The sequence below is a fragment of the Pelodiscus sinensis genome, chromosome 5, assembly GCF_052426305.1.
Source record: "Pelodiscus sinensis isolate ZL-2025 chromosome 5, ASM5242630v1, whole genome shotgun sequence".
NCBI classification, from domain to species: domain Eukaryota; kingdom Metazoa; phylum Chordata; order Testudines; family Trionychidae; genus Pelodiscus; species Pelodiscus sinensis.
Genome location: NC_143056.1, coordinates 87,534,851 through 87,560,057, shown reverse-complemented (window position 1 = coordinate 87,560,057; position 25,207 = coordinate 87,534,851). Strand labels below are relative to the sequence as shown.

At 43.9% G+C, this 25,207-nt stretch overlaps 1 protein-coding gene across 4 annotated transcripts in view; it reads left to right on the top strand.

Moving 5' to 3' along the window:
- Positions 1 to 25,207, top strand: part of CAPRIN1 (cell cycle associated protein 1) — a 78,408-nt gene that overhangs the window by 44,524 nt on the left and 8,677 nt on the right. For all 4 annotated transcript variants that reach the window (XM_006127311.4, XM_089778571.1, XM_025186790.3 and 1 more), the window contains exons 7-14: positions 1,028 to 1,165; positions 3,005 to 3,057; positions 3,140 to 3,226; positions 10,529 to 10,684; positions 11,440 to 11,548; positions 14,574 to 14,635; positions 17,650 to 17,760; positions 18,650 to 18,799. In XM_006127311.4, the coding sequence (XP_006127373.1) occupies positions 1,028 to 1,165; positions 3,005 to 3,057; positions 3,140 to 3,226; positions 10,529 to 10,684; positions 11,440 to 11,548; positions 14,574 to 14,635; positions 17,650 to 17,760; positions 18,650 to 18,799 (866 nt within the window). The remainder of the gene's footprint in view (positions 1 to 1,027; positions 1,166 to 3,004; positions 3,058 to 3,139; positions 3,227 to 10,528; positions 10,685 to 11,439; positions 11,549 to 14,573; positions 14,636 to 17,649; positions 17,761 to 18,649; positions 18,800 to 25,207) is intronic.

Sequence of the window (25,207 nt, the reverse complement as noted above, 5' to 3'; positions counted from 1 at the left end):
CAGCAGTCATGCTTGTGAAGCTTGGGTTGAGGTGGTAGAGTCAGTGTGGAATATTTCCCAGGGAGTGTCTTGCTACTAACTAATAAACTAGAACTCAGCTGAGCGTTCAAGGGTTAAATGTGGTTAATGTAGCCTCATGCTCTAGAGAAGTGGTCTCCAACCTTTTTATACCCAAGATCATTTTTTAAATGCCTCTCCTGAGGTAACATGCCTAGCCCCATAAATCTCATAGGATGAAGCACTCAGGCCTGGAACCTGACCAGATCACATGCCCTCCCCTGATGTGCTACTTCCCCAACTCCATCCAGCACCTATTTTGAGTCCTTTGTCTAACTGGTAAGTGAGGCAACACTTCCATTGCAATGGGGTTTCAAATGGTTTTCTGCACTGCAGCAGGGCCAGTGCAACGTGATTTTTGCGAGGTGCAAGGATTGGGGGAGGCTACAATTGCACCAAGGGTTACTGATGAGTGTTTCTTACTGTCAGATTTCATCATTGAATCCTTTCTATTTCTAGCATGTCATCAATTTCCAGCTCTTCCTATGGAAATTCTTACATTAACTAGAGCCATTACTGAAGCTCTGTAATAATTCAGTAAGAATTACGAAAAAAGTAAACTTGTTACCAATCCCTAACTTTTTATGGTACCTTTTCAGGTATTTACTTCCTAGGATCTTATAAGAAATGAAGTTCAGCTTTTTGTAGTATTCAAGAAGCAAAATGGCTTCAAAATGACTTTGGAGTTGTCAGCTGCTCTCTTCAAATTAGCCTGGTTTAATGTGCCAAGAGGCAGTACACATTGCTAGCATAACTCAGGAATGCTTTTTATTTCTTATGGCTAAAATCTAGAGGACGTTCCATGATAGATAATTAAATTCAAAGTGACATTAGACTAATTCTGAACAGTGAACGTTTCCTACCAATAAATGGAAAATAAATTTTGAAATTTTTGAATTGCAGGGAATGACATGTTGGAAAATAGTTGACCTTTTAATATATACTTGACCAGAGTTTAATTCCTTTACAGACAAGGCCTTGAAGGATGTTGTTGAACGCATTCTTCAAACTAGTTATTTTGATAGTACCCACAACCATCAGAATGGATTGTGTGATGAAGAGGAGGCAACTCCTGCACCTGCAGTGGAAGATCCTGTAGCAGAAGCTGGTAAGTACATATGTGTTGTAACTAGCTGCCTTTTGCCTGTCACAGTAGTTCGGTGGATTGCAGATGTACCGGAAGCTGGGTGTTTTCTGTTGCCTGAATAAACTGCCAGAGACTGCTGCCATGTAGTCAAGGCAGGCAGGCAAGCATCTGAGGCTAATTAAGAGCTTGCCTGAAGCAGCAGGCTAATCAGGCATCTGTAGCTAATAAAGGCCTGTTGGCTACTTTAAAAGGTTTCCCTTCAAATAAGGGAGGAGGAGGAGAAGAATGAAGGACAGAGAGGAGGACATGTGTTGCTGGAGAGTTGAGGTTTGCAAAAAGGAATGTGTGGTCTAAAACAGGAAAGATTCACTCGGGTACCAGGGAGAAGGTATTAGGGGAGCGTTTGGGGGAAGTGGCCCAGGAAAAAGGCTGCTGTATTGGGACTAGAGGAAAAACCCTGTCAGTTGCCACTGCCTAGGATCCCTAGGGCCGGTTTCCCCCCAACACTCCCCAAACCACCAAAAAGTCCACTCCTGAAAAGGGAGGCCAGGATTATGAAGGGGTTTCACCCCAGTCCTTTGACTCTGCCAATAAGGATGGCTCAATAAGCTGTGACTAGGGATGCTAGATATCAAGTAATTTAATTATTGTGTTAACTGCATCAAAACTTAGCAGTTACAAAACTTAGCAATTACATGTTTATTTGATAGTCTCTGGAGCTGGCAGTCAGTGCACTTCTGGCCCCGTTCCTGGGGAGCCCCTTGTCAACCCGCACTGCTGCCTCTTAATATAGCGGCAGTAGCAGGGGTGGCACTAGCCCCTGTCATGGGGCCCGCGCACCCTGCAGACAAAGGCTGAGTAAGCATCACATGGCGCAGCCTTTGCACCAGTGTGTAGGAAGGGGACAGGTGGCTCCGTGGAGCTGGTTCTCATAGGGAGCTGGGTTGTAAGTTACACACCCCTCTGTAGGAGGCAGCAAAGAGGGTGGGGGAGGGCAGCTCTGTACAGCTGGCATGTGTGGAGAGCTGGCTTAAAAGCTAACTTCCTGGTGTCCCCACTCCTGTCAGCCCTCCTCACCTCTATATCAGAGGCAACAGTGTGGAGGTGGGAGGGGCACTTATTGCCCCCTCCCCCCTTGCTGCCTCTGGCATAAAGGCAGCAAGAGGGAAGGGAATGTGTATAGTCAATAGGATTATCTGATAAGCCACAGAGCAGTGTGGAAGGTCACAGTGAGTCTGAGCCATACAAAAGCCACCTAGAAGCACAGGGCACCTCTGGAGCTTTGCCACAGTGTTTAGGTCTCTATTTGTAAGTTGTATATCTACTGTAATCCCCACTTGCTGAGGTGCATGAGAGCAGTAGAAAAATAATTAAAGATATGAAATAACTCAATCTCTTAAATCTAAACTGTTCAGTCAGGTTAGTGCCTTACATGTAGCCTGGCTGCATAGTAGAAAAATTCAAAGTACATAAATGTGAGGAATGAACTAACTAGCAATTAAAATTCTGGTTAGAGCAGCAATCTAAAAAGGCACAGGCATTTAATGTGATCTTCATTGAGTGGGCAAATTTCAAAATATGCACCCAAGACAAAGCTCACCGCAACTTCTAAATGAGAAATACATCTTAACAGTGAAACTTTCTATGCTATTGTGTAGATTAAAATTGTAGTCACCACGTATTACTTTCCCTTCTGCTGCATGTTGCTCTAGAGCTGAGGGTTTAAGAACAGAAGAACCTATTTTTCATTATTCTAAAATCAGAAAGATGAAAACAATATTGGATTATTTTTCCTGCTCAAAGTCAAAAGGAAAGAATACATATGCTTAATGTGCCTAAAATAGTATATTTTTCTCGTAGAACCTGAGCCAACAGAAGAGTACACTGAACCAAGTGAAGTTGAATCAACTGAGGTACTATTCAATGAAAGGATTGCAGCCACTGTTTTAGCTTTAATACCACTGTCTGTTTCATATTTTCTCTCTCTTATTTTAGTATGTAAATAGACAGTTCATGGCGGAGACTCAGTTCAGTAGCAGTGAGAAGGAACAGGTGGATGAGTGGACAGTTGAAACAGTTGAGGTAAGAAGCCTTATGTGCTGCTGGTAAAATTGCAGAACATGATTTCACTGATTCATAGCTCTTCGAAACATTTGATATATTTAACCCAAAAATAAACCTGTTTACCAGTCTTGAGTTGACCATGTTTTCTTGCATCATGTATACAGCTCAAAGAGCTCTATAATACTAACTTTGCATGTGGATAAATCTCAATGGTGAGGTTACTTTAGTAGGTTGGGGAAGTGGTAGAAGAGTAATAAACAGTTTTAAAATTGTCACTCATGCATAGTCAATGTAGGACTTGAAATTAGTTACAGCTGTTGGTAGCAGCAAAGAACTATATTGGTTTATGCAGTTCCCTGGTGATAACCGTTAACAAGTCCACATGTAAACTCAACCACAATTCACATTGCCCAACAGGTAGCCACAGTACAGCTCAGAAATAGATAAACTTATATGTACTACATACATTTTTACTTCTAGGCTTTCTTTCTTCTGTAAGAAACACTGTACTTAAAGTCAAGGCATTAATTATTCATGTCATGAAAACGTGTGTTCAGCTTTAACACTGTTTTGCATGCATGAATTACAACATTAACAGAATTTTACAAATGCTATGACATATATAAAAAAATTAAATCACTACTGTACTTACATCGACTCTTTAAACTGTTTTCCTCTTTAAACTGTTTTACATGAAAATGTGTGATCCTGCTATATTAATTACTTCAAAACTCCTTGAGTGGATTAGGTGTGAACTTATTCCATCCATTTCGAAACTATATGAACAAAGTGTTTTTTCGGGATGTGTCTAGACTACATCCCTCTTTTGACAGAGATGTAAATTAGGCACTTTGAAATTGCAAATGAAGCGTGGGAAATTCAAATCCCGGCTTCATTTGCATAATCACATCATGGCGCTCTTTTGAAAAAGTGCTATTTTGAAAGTAAAACTGCAGACTAGACACAGTTCTTTTGGAAAGGGGGAAGGCTTTTTCGAAAGATCCTGTTAACCTGAGGTCAAATCCCGGCTTAATTTGCAATTTCAAAGTGCCTAATTTACATCCCTCTGTCGAAAGAGGGATGTAGTCTAGATACACCCTCAGTGTATATCACAGGATCAGTGCCAAAAGTAAAATCTCTGCAAGCTGCATGGAATTGTTTCAAAGACACTATAACAGAGGCTCAACTTAAATGTATACCCCAAATTAAGAAACACAGTAAGAGAAACAAAAAAGTCTCACTGTGGCTTAACAAAGTGAAAGAAGCAGTGAGAGATTAAAAAGTCACTGTTTAAAAAGTAGAAGTTGAATCCTAGTGAGAAAAATAGAAAGGAGCAGATAAAATGTAATAAATCAAGTAAAATGTAAAAATATAATTAGGAAAGCAAAAAAGAATTTGAATAACAGTGAGCCAAAATCTCTAAAAGTAATAGCAATTTTTTTTAAGTACATCAGAAACAGGATGTCACTGGACAATTGAGATGCCAACGACAATCAAGGATGATCGGGCCGATATGAAGAAACTAAATTAATTATTTACATTGATCCTCAGTGCTAAGGATGTTAAGGAGATCCCCAAGCCATTCTTTTTAGGTGACAAATGTGGGGAATTGTCCCTGATTGAGGTGGTGTTAGAGTAGGTTCTGGAACAAATTAGTAAACTAAGTAGTAACAAGTCACCAGGACCAGGCGGCATTCACCCAAGAGTTCTAAAAGAATTCAAATGTAAAATTGCAGAACTATTACCAGTAACTGTGCTTTGTAACCTATAGTTTAAATCAGTATCTGTACCAAATGACTGGAAGATAGCTAATGTGACGCCAAATGCCAAAAAAGGCTCTTGAGGTGTTCCTACTGGCAATTACAGACCAGTAAGTCTAATTTCAGTACTGGGCAAATTGGTTGAAACTATAATAAAGATCAGAATTGTCAGACACCTAGGCTATGTCTACACTGGCCACTTATTCCGGAAAATCAGCTGCTTTTCCGGAATAACTTGCCAGCTGTCTACACTGGCCCCTTGAATTTCCAGAAAAGCACTGACGATCTACTGTAAAATCATCAGTGCTTTTCCGGAAAAACTATGCTGCTCCCGTTCGGGCAAAAGTCCTTTTCCGGAAAACTGTTCTGGAAAAGGGCCAGTGTAGACAGCACAGATTTCTTTTCCGCAAAAAAGCCCCGACCGCGAAAATGACGATCGGGGCTTTTTTGCGGAAAAGCGCGTCTAGATTCAACAGGATCTCACAGAAGTAAGTGATTGGGCAACAAAATGACAAATACATTTTAATGTTGATTAATGCACATTGGAAAAATAAATTATACATACAAAATGCTGGGGACTAATTTAGCTATTACTACTTGTGACGCCGCAGGTCGCCCCGCGGCGGCCCGCCCGGGGTCACTCCCCTAGAACAAGGGACCACTTCCTTTAGTTTCCTCTCAGACGCGTTCGTCCTCAGTTTCCCACTCCCTAGCAAGGCGGGAGAGGAAGGGGGGCCCGGGCCCACCCACTCTCATGGGCCCCAGCCCAGGGCCCTAAGGGTTCAGGTTCCGTTTGACCAGACCCGGCTGACGGGGCGTGAACCCTTAACACGTCAGCCCACCAGTCAATCCAGACTCTGCCCTAGGCTGCTTCCTTTCCTTTCCTTCCCTTCCCGCGTCGGCGCCACCTGGCACCGGGCCTTCCCGAACGGTTCGCTCACCGTCTATACACGGTGCCCACTCAGGTGGACCGGGGGATGGGTCCACCGAACACTCCTTCAGCCGCTGGCCTCCGTCAGCAGCGATGGCCTCCGTCAGCAGCGATCACCTCCGCTCCCCCGTCTCTCCTCTGCCGGGCCATTTTAAATCTGGCGCCGGGGCTGTGACCCCAGCGTCTCCCGGCGGCCCCACCTCTCGCGCCCGGACGGCCTCCCGTTGCCGTGGCACCGTACCCCACACCCCCGTGGGCTCCGGCAGACGTCTTCCGGCCCGCCGTACGCCGGAGCGTTCTGCGCGGCTGCCGAGCAGCCCGGACAAAGCCGGCTGATGCCCGGCATCTCGCCATACAGCGCCGTTCGGGGGGGCGCCTCCTCACTGTGCGGGCCTGTCCTGTCACACTACTAAAGAGAGAGATTATGGAGTTGCTATGTATAATTCTCTGAAAATATCCACTCAACGTGCAGCAGCAGTCAAACAAGCAAACAAAATATTAGGAATAATTTAAAAGGGGATCAAGAATAAGACAGATAATTGTATTGCCTCTGTATAAATCTATGGTATGCCCACATCTTGAATATTGCATACAGATGTGGTTGCCTTATCTCAAAGATTTCTTGGCATTGGAAAAGGCTCAGAAAAGGGCAACAAAAATGGTTAGGGGTTTGGAACGGGTGCCACATGAAAAGAGATTAAAACTTGGACTTTTCAGCTTAGAAAGAGGAGACTAGTGGGGGTGAGGGATATGACGAGGTCTATAAAATCATGACAAGCATGGAGAAAGTAAATGAGGAAAAGTTATTTACTTGTTCCCATAAAATAAGAACCCAGGAGTCACCAAATGAAATTAATAGGTAGCAAGTTTAAAACAAAAGCAAGTATTTCTTCACACAATGCAGTCAGTATCCTCTTTGACAGAGGATGTTATGAAGGCCCAGACCATCACAGGGTTCAAAAAAGAACTAGATAAATTCATGGAGTGTAAGTCCATCAATGGCTATTACTAGGGCACGACAAATCACTGTTTCTACTTGCCTGTGACAAGTAGATTTGAGCCGGTCACCCCGTTCACCGGCAGCGTGCGCATGCACAATGCGGGGCTGGTGAGTAGATTTCACCGCCGTTTGTTAAGCCCTGGCTATTACTAAGGTGGGGTAGGAATGGTGTCCCTAGTAGGAATGTTAAATGGCGATTAATCAGCTAGTCGTGTAGCTGTTGGAATGTCTATCGACTACCAGATTAGTCGATTGAGAGGGCTGCTTGCTACCCTGGCTGTGACTCTGATGGAAGGTTGGGGTACTAAGCAAGCCAAAACTTGTGGATGTGAGGGTGTAGGAATTTGGATTGTGGTATGTGAGGGTCTTAGGGCAGGGGGTTCCAGTATATGATAGTCTCAGATCTAGGGTTGGGGGGTGTGCGTGCAGGAGTGTTGTTATGCTGTGGCCAGATGTGGGCTTGGCCCCAATTGGGGGTTTGTTGGCCAGGCTTCATTTTTAAATAAAATACTGTGTCAAACACAAAAAGTTTCTGTATTGTCTTTATTTATGAGAAGGGCAGGGAACCTGTTTTGAGTCAGTTGGGGGCCACACAAGTAGGATGCAATAACTCCTCCAAATCCCTAGAAAGCCTCACTAATGTGGCCCCAACTGTGCTGGTGGGAGCAGGGGACATGGTACTGAGGAAGGGTGCTAGTGGGTGCTGGGGTTGGGGCAGGGTGCCAGTTGGGGGGAGAGGATGGGGGGGCAGGGGATAGGGTTCTGCAGCAGGGGACAGGCTGCCAGTGGGGACAGGGTTCTGCAGTAGGGGACAGGGTGTTGCTGGGGGCAGGGGACTGGGAGTCCCCGGGACTCCTCCCCCCTCCCACGCAAGTTCCTGGCACACCACAAACCTGGGGGAGGGGAGCAGCCAGTGCACTTCCGGAACCCCTGGAAGTGGCACGCAGCTGCAGGACTTCAGTCCATGCCACAGGAAGCCGGCACAACTTTCATTGTTGCTGGAGGTAGGTAGTGGGGCTTCTTTGGAGTGGGGCGGGGGGGCCTGAACGCTTCGCAGTCGACTGGTCGAGCCCTCACGATTGACCGGTCGATCACAATCGACAGGTTGGTGACCACGGATCTTGACCATCTGACAGTTGTATCTAACTTGCTTTTAATCTCCAGCGATAGAAATTCCACAACTTCCCTAAGCAGTTTATTCTAGTGCTTAACCACCCTGATGTTTAAGAAATTTTTCCTAATGTCCAACCTAAATCTCTTTTGCTGCAATTTAATCCCATTGCTACTTGTCCTGTCCTCAGAGGTTGAGAATTTTTACACTCCTTGTAACAAACTTCTGTGTACTTGAAAGCTGTTACGTCCCTTCCACCTTCTGTTTCCCGGTCTATCAATCTTTAGTCATAGGTCATGTTTTATAGATCTTTATTTATTTATGTTCTTTTCTGGATCTTGTTCAATTTGTCCCCATCTTTCCTGGACTGTGGTACCTAGAACTGGCTGCAATACTTCAGTCAGTATGGAGTAGAGTGGAGGAATTGTTTGTCTTGCTTACAACACTCCTGATGATGCTCCCAGAATGACAGCTGCTATTTTTGCCAAAGTGTTACACTGATGATTCGTATTTAGCTTGTGGTCCACTGTGACCCTCCCATGTCTCTTTCTGCAATGCTTTTTCCTAGATAGCCATTTACCATCTTGTAGTGTGCAGTGGATTGTTTCTTCTTAAGTGGAGTACTTCACATTTGTCCTTATTGAATTTCATTCTGTTCACCTCAGATCGTTTGTCCAGATCATTTTGAATTTTCATCCCATCTTCCAAAGCAGTTGCAACCCCTCCCAGCTTGTTATCAAGTTTGAGAAATGGAAATATGTCGTTGTTTTAGAGAGGCATTGAACTACATTTATGTGTCTGTGCTAAAATGTTGCAGAAGAGAGACATGGGTCAGGACTATCTGTACCCTGAGCAATGCTTCCAAAACATTGGGTAGGTGCAAATAGTCATTTGGGTCTCTCTGGAAGTGCTTGCGAAGTGCAGAATGTCATATGAAAACTCATAATTCACATAAACTAATGAATTGTAGCCACATAGTGGTAGCAAAGCAAGACACTATATTTAGACACCACTGGAAAATAGCTAATCTGACAAGGTTGAGGGTGAGACAAAAGGAACCCAGCTATGAAAGCACAGAAATGTAATCCTAGAATTACCCACACTCCTAGAGCACGATTCTGAGTATTAGCCATCAGAATTATGAACCGTATTAATCTTAGACACTATCATAGGTATATTTTTTGGCTTTATAAGCAGCATTCTTCTCTTGATTCACCTCAGAGACACATGACCATTTGTAGTGACCAGTACAATTAAGTTTTCATAGTCATTTCTATATAATTTGGTGTTGGGTCGTAGGAAAACTGGTCTGAAGTTCTTCAGATCTTGACTTTTAAGTCCTAGATACAGAGTGGCACTGCATAGATTAACAGTACATGTCCCAATTAATATTTGAAATGGTTACCACTGTTTTTTGCTTCTGTGAATCAGCAGGGAATATCCTCAAGCTTGGGTACTATTAGGAGCCTCTTCTGAATCTTAACCGCTCTTGCCTGCTATCTGCTGCTCAGTTATTTCATGCCTGAGTGTAGTCACATGCTGTACTGCCTTCTCTCCTGTTACTGTGACCCATCCCTTGTGAGACATTGTGTAAAGAATCCCACTGTTCTGTTCTGTGTAAAGAATCGCACTGATCCTTTGCTCTGTACTGTTTGTTTTCAGGGTGTACAGGCTGTAGAGCAGATTATGCTTAAGCATCTCAACTTCTACCTCCAAGCTTAATTAATCATGCCCGTCTCGGAGTACTTTTTGGTCACCCATTCTCTCTAGATCATACTTTCTGAGAAGAGTGGTCACTACATATTCAGGCAATTTGTGTCGGATAACATCTGGTTACTTAAGTCCCTACATAGCTGTTTAGGCCTACCTAAGCTTTAGAAACCCTATTGGAATGACTACAAGGGCATAGCTACACTTGAAAATTTACCAAAATAGTATTCCTGAATAATATTCAGAAATAACTTCTTTTGTGGACACTTACTGCAGAATTGAATGCTTTTCTGATTTAGTTTAGTGAATTAAGATAAATTATGAAAAGGCTCTCCTGATTTCTGAATAAGTGTGCCCATGCTAGGAGTTATTCTGGAATAACTGTTTTGGTAAACTTCCTTAGTCTCAGTGGTAGATGAATGATAAAATATTGACCTTGCATTTCTCCTGTCAAAAATGGCTCACCATTATGGTGGGTCAGTGGATACTGAGTAATTGAAATAATTGTTACTGAAACTTTTGTCTCAGCAGCATTCTTTGAGCAGTTATTTAGTTTTGAAAAAAGCAAAAGAAATTTATAGAAAAATAAGGTATAATGTATTGGTAATTGAGGCAATATAGAAATGTACATATGCTGGCAATGTAAAAAGGTACAGTAATACTCTTTTTCTAAGAACTTGGAGTAGTCTTGTACTTACTAGTTTGCCAAACCTTTGTCATTAACGTTGCAAGCTTCTTGAATAAATTGCTTCTGATATCTCAATGAAATATGTACATGAAACCCATGAGCCAATTATTTCCTTACTAGGTTGTAAACTCACTCCAACAACAACCACAAACAACGTCTCCTCCAGTTCCTGAACCCCATGCTCTTGCTACTGTGACTCCAGCTGACCCTCTTGTTAGGAGACAGCGTGTACAGGACCTTATGGCACAGATGCAGGGCCCATACAACTTCATGCAGGTATGTAGTTGCTCTGCTGTGGTGAATTGGTTTTAGAGGGACACTAAATAAAACTTCTAAGATTTTCTTACATCTGTTAGTAATACAGTGAAAGCTTTGTTATCTGGCACTCCGCTAACCAGAAAACTTTATTAACCGGCATTCCTTACGGCCACAATACTGTCACATCTTAAGGCACACAGGCCTGGCTTGGTTTACCATGATTGGCTTAATTTTTTATTTAAGAAGTACTAATCATCTTTAACGCAAAATAGAAATGTGAGACCAACTGCCTCATACTACAAAACTACCAATATTAAAAACTAGAGTTTTACTGTTGTTGTCCATTGGTTTTTCCTAGGTTGATGGGACCCTCAAATATCTGTATTTTTTAGATAACCGGAACGCCCTAATCCCTGAGTGTGTTGGATAACATAGGTTTTACTGTACTTCAGTTTGTAAAGTGAAAATAATAAGGCCACCTAAAGAGTAAAGACCAGGTGCTTTTGTACTTTATTCTGTGTGCCCTGTGCAAACAAGCTGCCACAATTTCATTGTATTTTCTTTAACTGAGTATATTTCATAGGTGCAAGGTAAGTTCTGTAACTTTGAAGTTGTAAATGGTACAAGAGAATTCTTGAAATATTTATTGATTTTGAAAGTATCGATATACCTATTTTTTGTGTTAAAGAAAAAGTCTGGAACCCTGATCATAACTGTAGAATTTAATACATTTTTAAAGACATGCTTGAATTTTGTTAAATTATTCTATTTAGGATTCCATGTTGGAGTTTGAGAATCAGGCTCTTGATCCTGCCATCGTATCAGCTCAGCCCATGAATCCAACACAGAACTTGGACATGCCACAGATGGTTTGCCCTCCAGGTTTGTAATGGTAAATCATAAAACTGAATCTTGGGGAAGGTTTGCAAAACTAACTTGGTTTCAGACATTCCTAATCCTGCTATCTCTAAGATTAAACCCACTTGGGTTTCAGTGAGATCATGTTGTGCTTTTCATGGGATGTAACTATGCAGTAGAGCATGTTGTAGACATCTGATGGTCTGTAATTTCTAATTTTAATTTGTGGAATTGGTGTATAAATTATTGCCCGAAATCACTGGCAGTTGGGTGTCCTTTAAATTATTTAAATATAAGACCGAGCACTTAAGTCATGGATGACATAATGTCAATCTGCAATAGACTGATATCTCTAGATTTAGTGGATAATTCTGACCTTAATCTCAGTTCCTGTTCTGTAAAATTCAGATAATTTTATCTCCTGTCACAAGGGTATTCAAAAAGTACTTGTAAAGCACTATGGTGATGAACATCATAGAAAAACCCATGAGAAAATTTATTAATTCTGTTTTCAGAGCGAGGTTTGAACATAGTGCAGTAAATGAGGAATGGGGTCACTCATTAAACTAAAATAAAATAAAATACAAACAAATAAAATAGTGCTCAGTTAAGTGAGCACTATCCAATTCTCTGAGTCAGGGATCCTGTAGGGGAAAACTGTTTTCTTGTAATTAAAGACTTGGTCATGCATAAGCACAAATGGGCTGAATTATGGTTATACAGGCATCATTAATTCTGACATTTCCTAACTTTTGAGTGCTAACTTTGCAACCACAGTGAACTAAACATTTAACACTTCTGTGTATAACTTCCTTGTTTTAAAAACAGTAAACTTAAAAAATCAAAATTCCATTGAGAGACACATTGATCATTGTGTCAAGTATCAGAGGGGTAGCCATGTTAGTCTGAATCTGCAAGAGCGATGAAAAGTCCCGTGGCACCTTATAGACTAACAGATTTGGAGCATAAGCTTTCATTGGTAAAGACCCACTTCTCAGATTCGGTGGCACCCGCATGGCCCCACAATATGCCAACATTTTTATGGCTGACCTGGAACAACGCTTCCTCGGCTCTCGTCAACTACTGTAGTGCCCTTTCTCTACTTAAGCTATATTGATGACATCTTCATCATCTGGACCCATGGAAAGGAGGCTCTGGAAGAATTCCACCGCTATTTCAACAATTTCCACTCCACCATCAACCTCAGCCTGGATCAGTCTACCCAAGAGATCCACTTCTTGAACACTACGGTGCAAATAAGCGATGGTCACATAAACACCACCCTATACCAAAAACCTACTGACTGGTATACTTACCATCATGTCTCCAGCTTCCATCCCGGACACACCACACGATCCAGCCAGGCGCTAAGGTGCAACTGCATTTGCTCCAACCCCTCGGACAGAGACAAACACCTACAAGAACTTCACCAAGCATTCTTGAAACTACAGTACCCGTTCGAGAAAGTGAGGAAACAGATCAACAGAGCCAGACGTGTACCCATAAGCCTCCTACTACAAGACAAGCCCAACAAGGAAACCAACAGAACACCACTGGTTGTCACCTACAGTCCTCAGTTAAAACTTCTCAAGCGCATCATCAGTGATCTACAACCCGTTCTAGACAATGATCCCGCACTTTCACAGGCCTTGGGAGGCAGGCCAGTCCTCGCTCACAGACAGCCTATCAACATGAAGCAAATTCTCACCAGCAACTATACACTGCACCACAGTAACTCTTAACTTAGGGGAACCAATCCCTGGAACAGACCTCAGTGCCAACCATACAAAAACCTGTAGGAGGACACTTAAGTCTCCCTGGACACATGGTAGCAGATTTCAAGGTAGCCATCCTGCACCAAAAAATCTTCAAGAACAGATTTCAAAGAGAAACTGCTGAGGGATTAAACAAAGACTGGGAATGGCTAGCCAACTACAAAAGCAGTTTCTCCTCACACCTCCACATCAGCTGCTAGAAGTGAGCCTCCTCCTCCCTGATTGACTTGACCTCGTTCTCTCTAGCCTTACTCTTGATTGGTACTCTTTTCTTATGCCTGTATATTTATACCTGCCTCTGGAATTTCCACTACATGCATCTGACGAAGTGGGTCTTTGCCCATGAAAGCTTATGCTCCAATAAATCTGTTAGTCTGTAAGGTGCCGCAGGACTTTTCGTCGTTATTGATCATTGTATTGATGAGTCCTCAGTAGGTTTGGAATCTTCTGATCTACTGCATCGATCTCTGACATTTTGAGCTAACAGTAACAGTATATCAATTAGTACTAGAGAAAATGGGAGAGTTTAACAGGAATTTCAGAAAGGTATGAAACTCAAGAATCTGGGTCCCATTACAGCCTGTGGAAGGGAGTGTTCCCATGAGGATACGGATTCTTTTGACAGTTACATGTCTTCTGCCCCATCACAGTCCTCTCTCTTTTCCTCATCCTGGTTCCTTATCCCGGTCTCCAAGTCCCAGTCCTGCACCTCTCGATTCCATTCAAACACCAGTCTGTCCTCCCACTGCCTTGTCGTCATTCCTCTCCCTTCCCTTTGTCTCCACTTGAATCAGGCAGTGTGTTGCACCGTGCTGTCTGGACCCAACAAAGAGTCACAGAGTACAGGAAAGGATGGACTCCCCGATCACATATCAGGTGCCCAGGCATTGTTGGCAGTAGCCTAGAATAACCCAGCCATAGTAGCTGCACTCTGCCAAGTTTCAGGTCTATTCTTCAAATAGCTATAGTGAACATACTTTTGTAGCAAAGCTCCTTGAGAGTTTTTAAATGGGCAAAGCATATTTTTCTGTCCTTGTTCTCTGCAATGGATGAAACGGCTTATCTGAAATTTAAAAAAAAATAAAAAAAAAATCCTGAGGCCAACAATCAGCCTGGACAATGTCAACCTAAAATGTTAGTTTGACAGAGTTGTAAACAACATATTTTCAGAGGGCAATCATAGTAAAAGGCAGCATTGCCAGTCCCACCTATAATTTATACCATGTAAGAAAACATTGTAAAGTTAACTTTAAGTACAATTATTGTATTTCCAGTTCATGCTGAATCTAGACTTGCCCAGCCTAACCAAGTTCCTGTGCAACCAGAAGCTACGCAGGTAAGATCTATGCTTGGTGAAGTGTTTTCTAGACCTTTCATTGACTTTTTGTTTATTTTAATTGATGAATATTGTGTTGGAAAAGATTAACTATTTGGTGTACAGAAATCAAGCATACTTTTTCTTGTAAGATTTTATTTTTGATATTGTTAGTCTCCACTCCCTTCAATTTTGGTGTCTTTCAACTAGATAACTGCTAAATTTACACAAGAAAATGCTGATAGCTTAGAGCAGTGGTCTCCAAACTTTTTACACCCAAGATCACTTTTTAAATGTCAGGACAAGCCAAGATCTACCTCATCCCTTCCCCAAGATCCCACCCCTTCCTTGAGGCCCCGCCCTGTCTGTTCCCCTTCTCTCCATCACTTGCTATCCCCGGCCGTTATACGCTCTCAGGGTACGGCTACACTGCCGGTTTTTTGGAGTTTTTTTGGATCCTTCTATCAGAAGAGATTTTTCCAACATTTGACCCATCTAGATTGGGTCAAATGTTGGAAAACCCCCTTCTTTTGAAAGCCTCCTTATCCCTTGTGGAACGAGGAATACAGGTGCTGCCAAAAGAGCGTGTTTGCCATAAAAACTCCTGTAGCCTACCTGTACCCTCACTGGGTTGAGACAGGAGGAGCGGGCTCTGGAGTGGGAACGAGGGATTTGGGTGTGAGAGAGGGTGAGATACGCAAGCTCTGGGAGGGAATTTGGATGCAGGAGGACGTGGAGAAGGGGATGCTGACACAGGGAGGGGACTCTTGCATGGGAAGTGTTAGGCTCAGGTGTAGGGTTAGGGTGCTGAGAGCCACAGGTTTGTGGATGTGAGGGTGCAGGAGTTGGGGTTGGGGCTTGTGAGGGGTTCAGGGCAGGGAGGTTGGGAGTATGATGTACTCAGGACACAGATTTGAAGTGTGTGAATGGTGCAAGAGTGTTGTGGCAGAAGACTGAAGATGTGGGGATGCAGGAGTTTGAGGATGTGAGACACTCAGGATGGGGTCCTAGTGTATGATAGGCTCAGATTTGGGGTCAGGGTTGGTGGGACAGGAGTGTTATGATGCTGTGGCCAGATGAGGGCTTGGCCCCAATTGGGGACTTGTTGTCCAGGCTTCATTTTTAAATAAAATATTATGTTAAACACAAAAGGTTTCAGCTTTGTCTTTATTTATGAGAGGGGGTGGGGAACCCGTTTTGAGTCAGGGGTCACTGACCCACAGAAAATTCAGTTGGGGCCACGCAAGTGGGATACAAAAACACAACTCCTCCAAATCCCTGGAAAAGCCTCACTAATGTGGCCCCATCTGTGCTGGTGGGGGCAAGGGACAGGATGCTGGGGCAGGGGTCTGGGGTGCTGATGGGTGCTGGGGAAATGGACAGGATACTTATGGGGGTCTGGGCAGAGGGAGGGGACAGGGATCGGCACCTGGGGATCCTGCAGCTGCTAAGGCACAGGAAGTGCTGCTCCCCCATCCTCCAATCAGCAGCACAGTACCTGAAACATTGTGTGCCTGTCGCCTTCCTACGCAGGGGGGTGTGGAGTCCAGTGCCAGCTCCAACTGCTTGGGCAGTGCGCACCTTGCTCTTCCGCTCCCCACTGCAGCACATGCTGTCTGGGCAGTTGGAGTTGGTGCACCCGGACTCCCACTCCTTCACCCCTTCTTTCCCCCACGTGCAGGAATGCAGCAGGGGAACAAAATCCCCAGCGGGTACTGCACTGGCTGTTTTGGGGAGGGGGGGAGAGCAGCCCGCACATTTCCTGGACCTGGCGCAGCTGCAGAACTCGCCACGCACCCCACAGGAAGTCTGCTCTACCTCCATTGTCCCTGGTGGTAGCATCAGCGTGGCTTTCATCTTGGGGGTGGGAGGCAGCAAGGGGGGGGAGGGGTCCCTGAAAGCCTCGCAATCGAAGGGTTGTGACCACGGGTGTAGAGGATCTGATGATAATTTTGTTCAGTAGAGGCATAAGAGTACTTCGCAATGTAGCAGCAAGTGTCTGTGCTAGAAAACAAATGTCACTGTTGAAGCACAGGAAGTGCCATGTGGAGTAACAAAGAATGTGCATTAGCAGTAACATGCCTTTTAGACTGAACTGCGTATGGGAAATTTGTGTTTTTTAGAGTAACTATCTTCACCATTTCTACTTTTGGGGCCATGCCACCCTAGGTGCATTTCATAACCCCATACTTTATATTTTCTAGTGGGGTTTTTGCATTTTAAAATGTTAGGTGGTGGTTATGGGTTTTCCTCTGTATACCCCCGTTTGCTCAGTTCTAACAATACAGTTCTTAACAGTGATTCCTTAGTCATTTACGTAACCAGAAGCTAAATTGCTTTCAACTTTGCTGTACAATGGATTAGGAACATGGCAGGATTAAAAAAGGTGACTTGGGAAACCAGCCCTGTGAACATCCTTTCAAGAATTGTCATCAAGCCTCTGTTTCAAGGAAGCATTTCTGTTTTCTGCAGATTGTTTGGTGGGATCATGTTGGTGATGGCAGCAAAGCAGTTTTTAAACCAACATTACTAATCTGCTTCATCCCATAACCTGCATCAGACCACAAAGCCTGCAAACAAATTGAGTTAAAGGAGGTACAGTTAGGTGGGTTTATGCCAACAAACATCACCTCTGTGCCTGCTGCTGCACACTGTTCCTCATCACTGGTACACTATGCTTCCAGTTGTTGTTACCTTAGGAAACATAACAATAGGAAGAATTTTCATTTCAAACCAAAAACATACTTTCAACTGGAATGGACAAATATTAGTGAACTCAGAGCTTCTGACCAGAACAATTGGGTGTACACTAGAACAAATGAATTTAAATAAAAAAAAGTTTTCCCCCTGTTTCAGCATTGCTAAGTTTAGCCCAATTATGCTTAAGTGCATTTTTACTGTGGATAATTAGCAAAAATGTGGGGGATCCATAACAAGATTTTTTCCCAAGACACAGGTTCTTCTGAAGTTCCTGTCTGGTACCAGTTTGTAAAGTTTGAAGGAGTTTCTGCTAAATCTTAAATTCTTTCCGGCAGGTGCCCTTGGTTTCTTCTACAAGTGAGGGTTACACAGCATCCCAACCCATGTATCAGCCTTCTCATACAACAGAGCAACGACCACAGAAAGAATCAATTGACCAGATTCAGGCAAGTTCTGTTAGTACATAGCTCCAAAAATAAAATCTGTCTCAGTTTGCAGGTGTGAATCTAGGGCTAGTGTATGGCATTTTGAAGATGCTACTTCATAATTAAAATATTTGTTTCGTGTGTCTATTGCTAAGACGTTTTTAGTAGCAATTGCCTGACTCCTGAATAAGTTTAAGACTTTAATATAAAGTTACCAACAGCAAGATGCTGATAAAGAGGAGGAGGGGCTAGTACTTTTCAGTGGAACACTTTGTTGAGAATTTCAGTGCTCAAGCATGAAGGATGAGATACTAGCTTGGAGGAAGAGGAAAATATTGACCATTGCTAATAGGCAGGGCTTGGCAATCAGTGTAATCTCACCTGTGGCGAGTAGATGACAAGCTGGCGCAGTGCAGTTAGCACATGTGCAGAGCGATCTGCGCATGTGCAGAGCGCCGAACCGCGATGCTGGCGAGCCCTGCTAATAGGTATCCTATTGGGAACATGATTCTCCTTCATTCACCCATTTCTCTGAAGTCCATGAGAGTGGGAAGACTTACCTGTTTTTTCTTTAATCCCAGTGTGCTGTGGAGTTAGTGATGTAAAATCCCTTTTAATTGGTTAACCAGTTAAACTTTGTATAACTGCATAGCTGATGAAAAGGGGTGTGGCCAGAAGTGGGGGTGGGCTGCTGCAGTCCTGCTAGAGCAGCCCCTTCCTGCAATGTGCATGCCCGGGCCTGAAGCAGTCCCTGTCTACCACCAGTTAACTTTCACATCCCTGCTGTGGAGGGGAGAGTAGTTGAGAGAATCTGTAAATGTCAGTAGCAATATAATTTGGTATTAGATGAGTTGACATAATTATTTGCTGTGTGAAGTTTTGCTTAAGTGCACTTCTTTTCATTTGTCAGGCTTCAATGTCTTTGAGTACAGACCAAACCCCAGCATCATCACCGCTTCCTACTGCATCCCAGCCGCAGGTATTCCAGGCTGGGTCTAGCAAACCTTTACATAGCAGTGGAATAAATGTTAATGCAGCTCCATTCCAGTCCATGCAGACAGTAAGTATCAAATGATTAATACTGAATCACTTTCGTTAATCAAGAAGCTGTTATAAAAAATTACATTAAGAGGCTTTATTCTTCTTTGAGTGGTTGCACATGTTAATTCCACTGTTGTGTGTGCACACCTAGTGCACGGATGTCAAAACTTTTTTTCTTCATTGGTATCCATTGGAGTGGCAAGAGTGCCACTCTGTGTTTGTATGAGAGGAGCTATCTTTGACTTTCCTCAGTTCCTTCTTACCACCCTGGTTATCAGAGAAATCTCAGACTTGTTTATTCAGAAGCCTTTTTCACTGCTTGTAAATAGTACTTCTGAGAGAATTCTGATCCAAAAATATTAAAAATTCTGAGCACATTTAGAATCCTGCAAGTTTTACTTATCCATAAATAAGGTGGAAGCTCCAGAATGGCAGCGGGAAGCTGGCTGCATGAATGTGGGAGATCAAACTGCAGGCTACTTAGCCCCCTTCCTGAATCTGAGTTGGCAATGAGGATGTACCCAATCCTGAAACAGTGCAAGGAGTGGGCCTGCCCTTTTAGGCCAGGTGAGGCCAAACAGGCTCAGCCTAGAGGGATCCAAGTGGTGGTGGGTTTCTATGTGGGGCAACTGGCTGAGGATATCTCTGGGAGGTCTGGGGCTGGAATCTGCAGAGGTGCTTGTTGGGGCGTGGGGTGGGGTGGGGAATTCTGGGTGGAAGGATAATGGGACTCTACAGTGGGTCCAGATGAAAATGGTTGGGGCTCAATAGGACTAAGGGAGTTTATCTGGGTATGGAGGGAAGGGTCTTGGAAAAGGGGAGGCTGACAGAGAGGGGCCTGGCAGAATGTAAGTCTGTGTGCAGCTGGTTGGGCGAGGGGTCTAGGGAAGAGGTGTTAGTTGGGGATATTCCCGGTTAGGGATGTTAAGGACTAGTCGACTATCCAATAAGCAAATGCTTATCAGATAGTCTACTTGTGGTGTTCCCTCCTCCTACTCCCCTTTGATATCTCTATCAGATAGAGGCAGCAAGGGAGGAGAGGGAGGGTACTTCAAAGGGGCAGCACTGCTCTATCAACTAATTGAATAGTCGATGCAACAATGCATCAACTGTTCGAATAATGAATTACACAATACTTAATGTCCTTAATCCAGGTGCAAAAAGGGTAGGGTTTCTTGCGTTGGAGTTTATAGTACACAGGGTTTGGGGAAGGGGATGGCTCCAGAAGTTGGGATGGTGGGGTTTTGATATATGGTTGGGTCTGGGTATGGGGGGTTGGGTGTACAAGGGTTGGGCCGATGGGGGAGCAGGTCCCTCAACAGTGATCTCTTCCCCTACAGTTGAGAAGGGATGGGGGCAGGAAGTGGAGAGTGGGAAGAAGTGTAGCTTCTGCAGTTAGGAACGGTTTCTGAGGGAGAGAGGTTGGGTCTGGCCCAGCCCTAGCCAATTGTGCAGGGGATTGGAGCTCCCTCACCCAGCCCTGCAAGGACTAGTAGCTGAACCACATACAGGGTAGGAACCACTGGTGAGGGCATGCCCAACCCTAGGGCTAGGTGCAAGGGAGTCTGAGCTTGGAGGAGAGGGTATTGTGGGGGGCGGTGTTTCTGGGTGCTGTGAGGCTTGGCAGGTGGTTCTGGTTATGAGGAGTACAGATGCACAGCAGTTGGGTCATTCTCAGCCACAGTCTCTCCACACTCTCTAAACTGCAGTGATTTACCTCTCCAAAGGATGCCCCTGTTCTATTTGGGAGTGGTAGTGGCTGCTCTTGTGGCTTCCATTTGCTTCCCTGTCAGAAAGCCAGGGAAGCATATGCTACGTCTGCAGGGAATATGAATTCTGCGCCCGTACAGTGATGCAGAATTCACCCAAGAGTAAAATAGTTATTAATTATTATTAGTTCTTAGATAGTGGTAGGCTTCCATTTTTCATCTGTTGGAACCTTTTCTTTTCCTACCAAGGTAGGTATCTGCACTGTTCAAATTAGGGAAGTTAGCATCTAGTCAACTAACCGATAAGCAGGAACTTACCAATTAGCACTATCAACTAGTTGCTTCCCCAAGCTGCAGCTGTGCATTGTAAAGCCCCAGGATGCTGGTGCACAAAGTTGCTAGCATGGCCTCTTCTATGTAGGTCTCTTTTCATTCATCAGACTTCTCTCACTCATTCACACACCCACACCACCCCTGCAGGTCTGCATTGTGAAGCCCAGGAAAGCCAGCATGAAGTCTCTAGCATAGCCTCTGCTCCGCAGATCCCTTTTCATTCATCAGACCCTGTATGGGTGAGATCTGATGAATGAAGAGAGACCTGCGGAGCAGGGGCCGTGCTAGCAACTTCCTCACAACCTTTTGCATCTATCCCACAGGCATATGCAGCCACAAAAGACTTGTTCAGTCTCTTGTTACTGGATTTACCAACACTGGAAATTTTCCAACCTTTTCCTGCTACCATAGCTCATTCCTTAGATGTGGGGTGGGGAAACTTTTTTGGGTCAGAGGCCGGTGATCCACAGAAAAATCAGTTGGGGGCTGCACAGATGTGAGAAGCCCCTGACTGAGAAGGAAAGACATCCCACATTCCCCTTGCACACCAGAGCCTAGAGGGGCCTAGGCTAGTAGATTTTGTGTTCTCTAGCCCTGAGGGTGGGTGGCTGGAGCACCAGTGTGGGCTCCTCAATGCTGAGCCTTAAGGTCTGGATCCAGGCAAGTGGCCCCCAGAGCTGAGTTTCCCCACTCCCACTTTAGAGAACTGAAAAACTCTGGTATCCCTCTCAAGATCTTTTCAAACCAGTTTTATTGGGAGGAAACCCCTCTTGATTTCTCTGGAACTTACCACCCCCAGGTTTAGGTTACCCTTTCCAGTATCATCAGGGCCTCCACTATTGGAAGCCTCTGACTCCTTGAACTTGGAAGTGGATTCTTGGATTCTCAATAGGGACTTGGCATTTACCCTCCTGCAAAGTCACTGGGGCCATGGGCAGTGCAGCAGCCCCATGGCAAGCCTTTTCCTTAATGTGCAATGGCATGGATGTGGCCTGCATCTATACTGATGGCCACTCTAGGCTCCATGTGGCATCTCCCTTTCCCACCTAGGACCTTGTCCCAGTAATCTCAATAGTCGTGGGGAGCCCATCCGACATGGTAGTGCCGAGAATGTCATTCACCAGTAGCTGACATGGAAACAGGTACCAGGAAAAGTGTGTGTATGTGTCTCTGCTTTCTGGTACTGTGCTTGGTTCCAGCCACACAAACCTTCTCAGGTAGCTTCTCTACCAGAGATTATGAAGTTGCCACCACCTTAGATGTTGGTTACATCTTTGTCTTTGTCATCAGATAAAACTTGGATTCAGTGGGAGATCCTTCTCCAGAAAGCTTACAGGGCCCACTGAGAGAGCTTGAAAAGACTGCTTTTGGGTCTTTGGCATCCAGGCAGAAGAGGTATCTCTGCCAGCCTGACTGGAGTTGCTCTACCAATCAATGAGGCAATCATGGAGCCCATCAAAACTCTATGGCAGACACCCTCTTCCCTAGCTCCTACAACAAAACAGGCTCAGAAGATATTCTCCCCTCCCCCTCCAAGGGTATGAAGATTTTTACAATCACCCCTCCGGCAGTTCTCCTGTGGTGTCTCAGCTGCCAATGTGCAGGAAAAGAAGTGTGAATAAGTCTTCACAGTTCATAGGAAGGACTCAAAAAGACTCGATCTCTTTGATCACAAGCTTCATTCCTTATAAAGCCTTAGGAAGCTCAAGATCTCAAATCAGCAGGCGCCACTGAGTTAATGCATCTAAACACACTGGGAGAACATTGCCAAATTCAAGGACAAATTAATAGAATCTTGCAAATGAGAAGTCTCTGTAATGGAGAAGGAAGGTAAATTGGTAGCCAGAGCTGCCCTCCAGGACAGTTTGGATAGTGCAGATTGAGCTGCTCGAACCATGTCACCAAACTGCCTGCCCAGAGTACAACAGCCCATATAGGACCTTGTATTTGAAGGGCCTACTGAGGGCTGCACAAACGAAAACTGATAGCTTTCAAGGCCACCAAAGAAAATGTATTTCTATCAGAAAGTCATAATTATTTATTGTGTTTAGGTATATTTTACAATATTTTTTCAGATCTTGTTTGAATATAATACAATAATTTGATGTGTAAAACTGTTTGCTCATATATAATCATTTTTAATTTAAATATAAATTTAAGGTACTTTTTAATTATTTTTATATGATACAAAACTTGTTTTGTTGAAATAAAAACAAGTATAGACAGTGGTTAATTGAATAACACTACTTCCCTATTATGTCTTAATGAGTTTTTTAAAATTAAACAGAACTGAGAAGTAAATTACCACAATTTGAAGTGCCTGTTTCACTCCAGCTTGTTGATCTCTGATATTTTTTGGCTATCAGTAGCAGAGCAACTACTAGCAGATAAGACTAGTTCATCATTTCCTTGCCCTTTGGCTGACTGATGTACAAGTGCATATTTATTGGCACTATTGATATGCCCTGGTTACTCTTGACTGGCTGGTGGTACTTAGATATAAAACTGGATAATTTCCTTTTCCTTTTTTATCTTTAAGGCAGATGTTGTTTGAGCCAAATAGGAATCCTTCAGAAAATGGAACCCCAAACCCAATTTAAGTCTATAGAACAGAAAATGAAATAAGAATAAGTAAAATGTAAGATAGATATTAGATGTGCACTCCCAGTCCCTTCTCCCCGCCCCCTCCAACCTAATGCCTGGGTCCTGGAGCCACCGCCACGCACTTCTCCCTTCAGGCATTGGGACAGCATGTGCAGAGTGGCCAGCTGTGAGCAGGTGCTGGGGCACGTGCACGGAGTGGCCAGTGGGCCACACTTAGGTCCTGTATGAAAATATAGTTGTGGGCCGCAAAAAAAAGTAATCGGGTTGCATGTTTGACACCACTGACCTATATGTTCTTTGAGAAAACTTATCACAGGCTTTAAGCCTTGAAGATTCCAGGGTAACACTTAAATATTTGTGACAGGATGCATTTTCATCAACAATCACCTTTTTGTCACCATAGCTTTTCTCCTTGTTCCCAAGATCTGTCTAGTATAAAAAAGGAAGGCACTATAGAATGTGTCCTCCTCTTCTGTGCCAGTGAACTTATCACATTCAGCTGTCCCTTCAAATAGATATTTTGATGGGGTTGTTGAGGACATTATACCAATCTCCTCACTTCTGTGTGTTCCCCTTTTTTGATTACTGATTGCTTGTCCCATTTCTTAGGTACTTGGAACCACATAACGTCAGACCAGTGTGCTTTAAGTATGGTGGAACGGAGATGTACCATCTAGTCTAACGTGCCCACACAACCCTACCCCTCTATCTCTACCCCTGCTCTACCAGTCAGGAACTACTCCCTCGACATTGCCGTTCAGTGATGGTTCAGTCTCTCTACAGTCTCCCTGAAAGAGGAAGTAACATTTAACCTCAGGAGAGAATGCTTCCATTATTTCCTGATGCCCAAGACAAAAGGAAATCTCATGCCCACCTTAGATGAAAGAAAGTTAACCAATTCCTAAAGAAAATAAAATTTCTCATGGTTCATAGTGTTAGTTATTCCTTCCCTGCAACATGGAGGCTAATGAAGGAATCTCGACTTGAGGGACACCTACTTCCATATTGCCCACTGATAACTATGCATTTGCAGGCCTTTACTGATACGTCTGGTCTATGCTGGGAGTTTAAGTTGAACTTAGCTATATTAGATTGAATTTCTAAACAAGAGAGTCCCCAACTCCAAGCACATTCCATCAACTTTAAGGCCAATTAAAGTACATTTTGTTACTCCTGCTGTTCATGAGGAGTAATGCTAAATTCGACCTGGTATGGTCAATTTTACGGTAGTGCAGACACAGTGCTGTGCAAATCAAAGTTCTTGTCCTCTGGGAGGTGTCCCAAAGTGACTGCTGTGGCCAAGACTTTCAACTCTAGTACTCTCCAGATGAATGGGAGAAGCCTTGGGAAAAATTGAATTCCATTACCTATGCGGCCAGTGTGGTGAGCAGACTGCACACCTGACCATAAGTTCACAGGGTTGCAGATGAGCACCAGCATGGAGGAGATCCTGAACCTCATTGGTGTGTGGGTACAGGAATCCATTCTTGCGGAACTACGAACCATCAAAAGGAACACCGATATCCATGCAAAGATTGTAATGGTCATGGAGGAGTAAGGATATGCCAGGGACACCCAGCAGCGCCTAGTTAAAATAAAGGAGCTGAGACAGTTATACCAGAAGACAAAGAAGTTCAATGGATGGTCTGGATTTTCACAACAAACATGCCACTTCTATGAACAGCTGCATGCTATTCTAGTAGAGAACCCAACCAGCTTCCCTAACAAGTCCCTGGATTTCTCCCAAGACCCTCCTCTGACAGCCTCAGGCAGCAATGTGT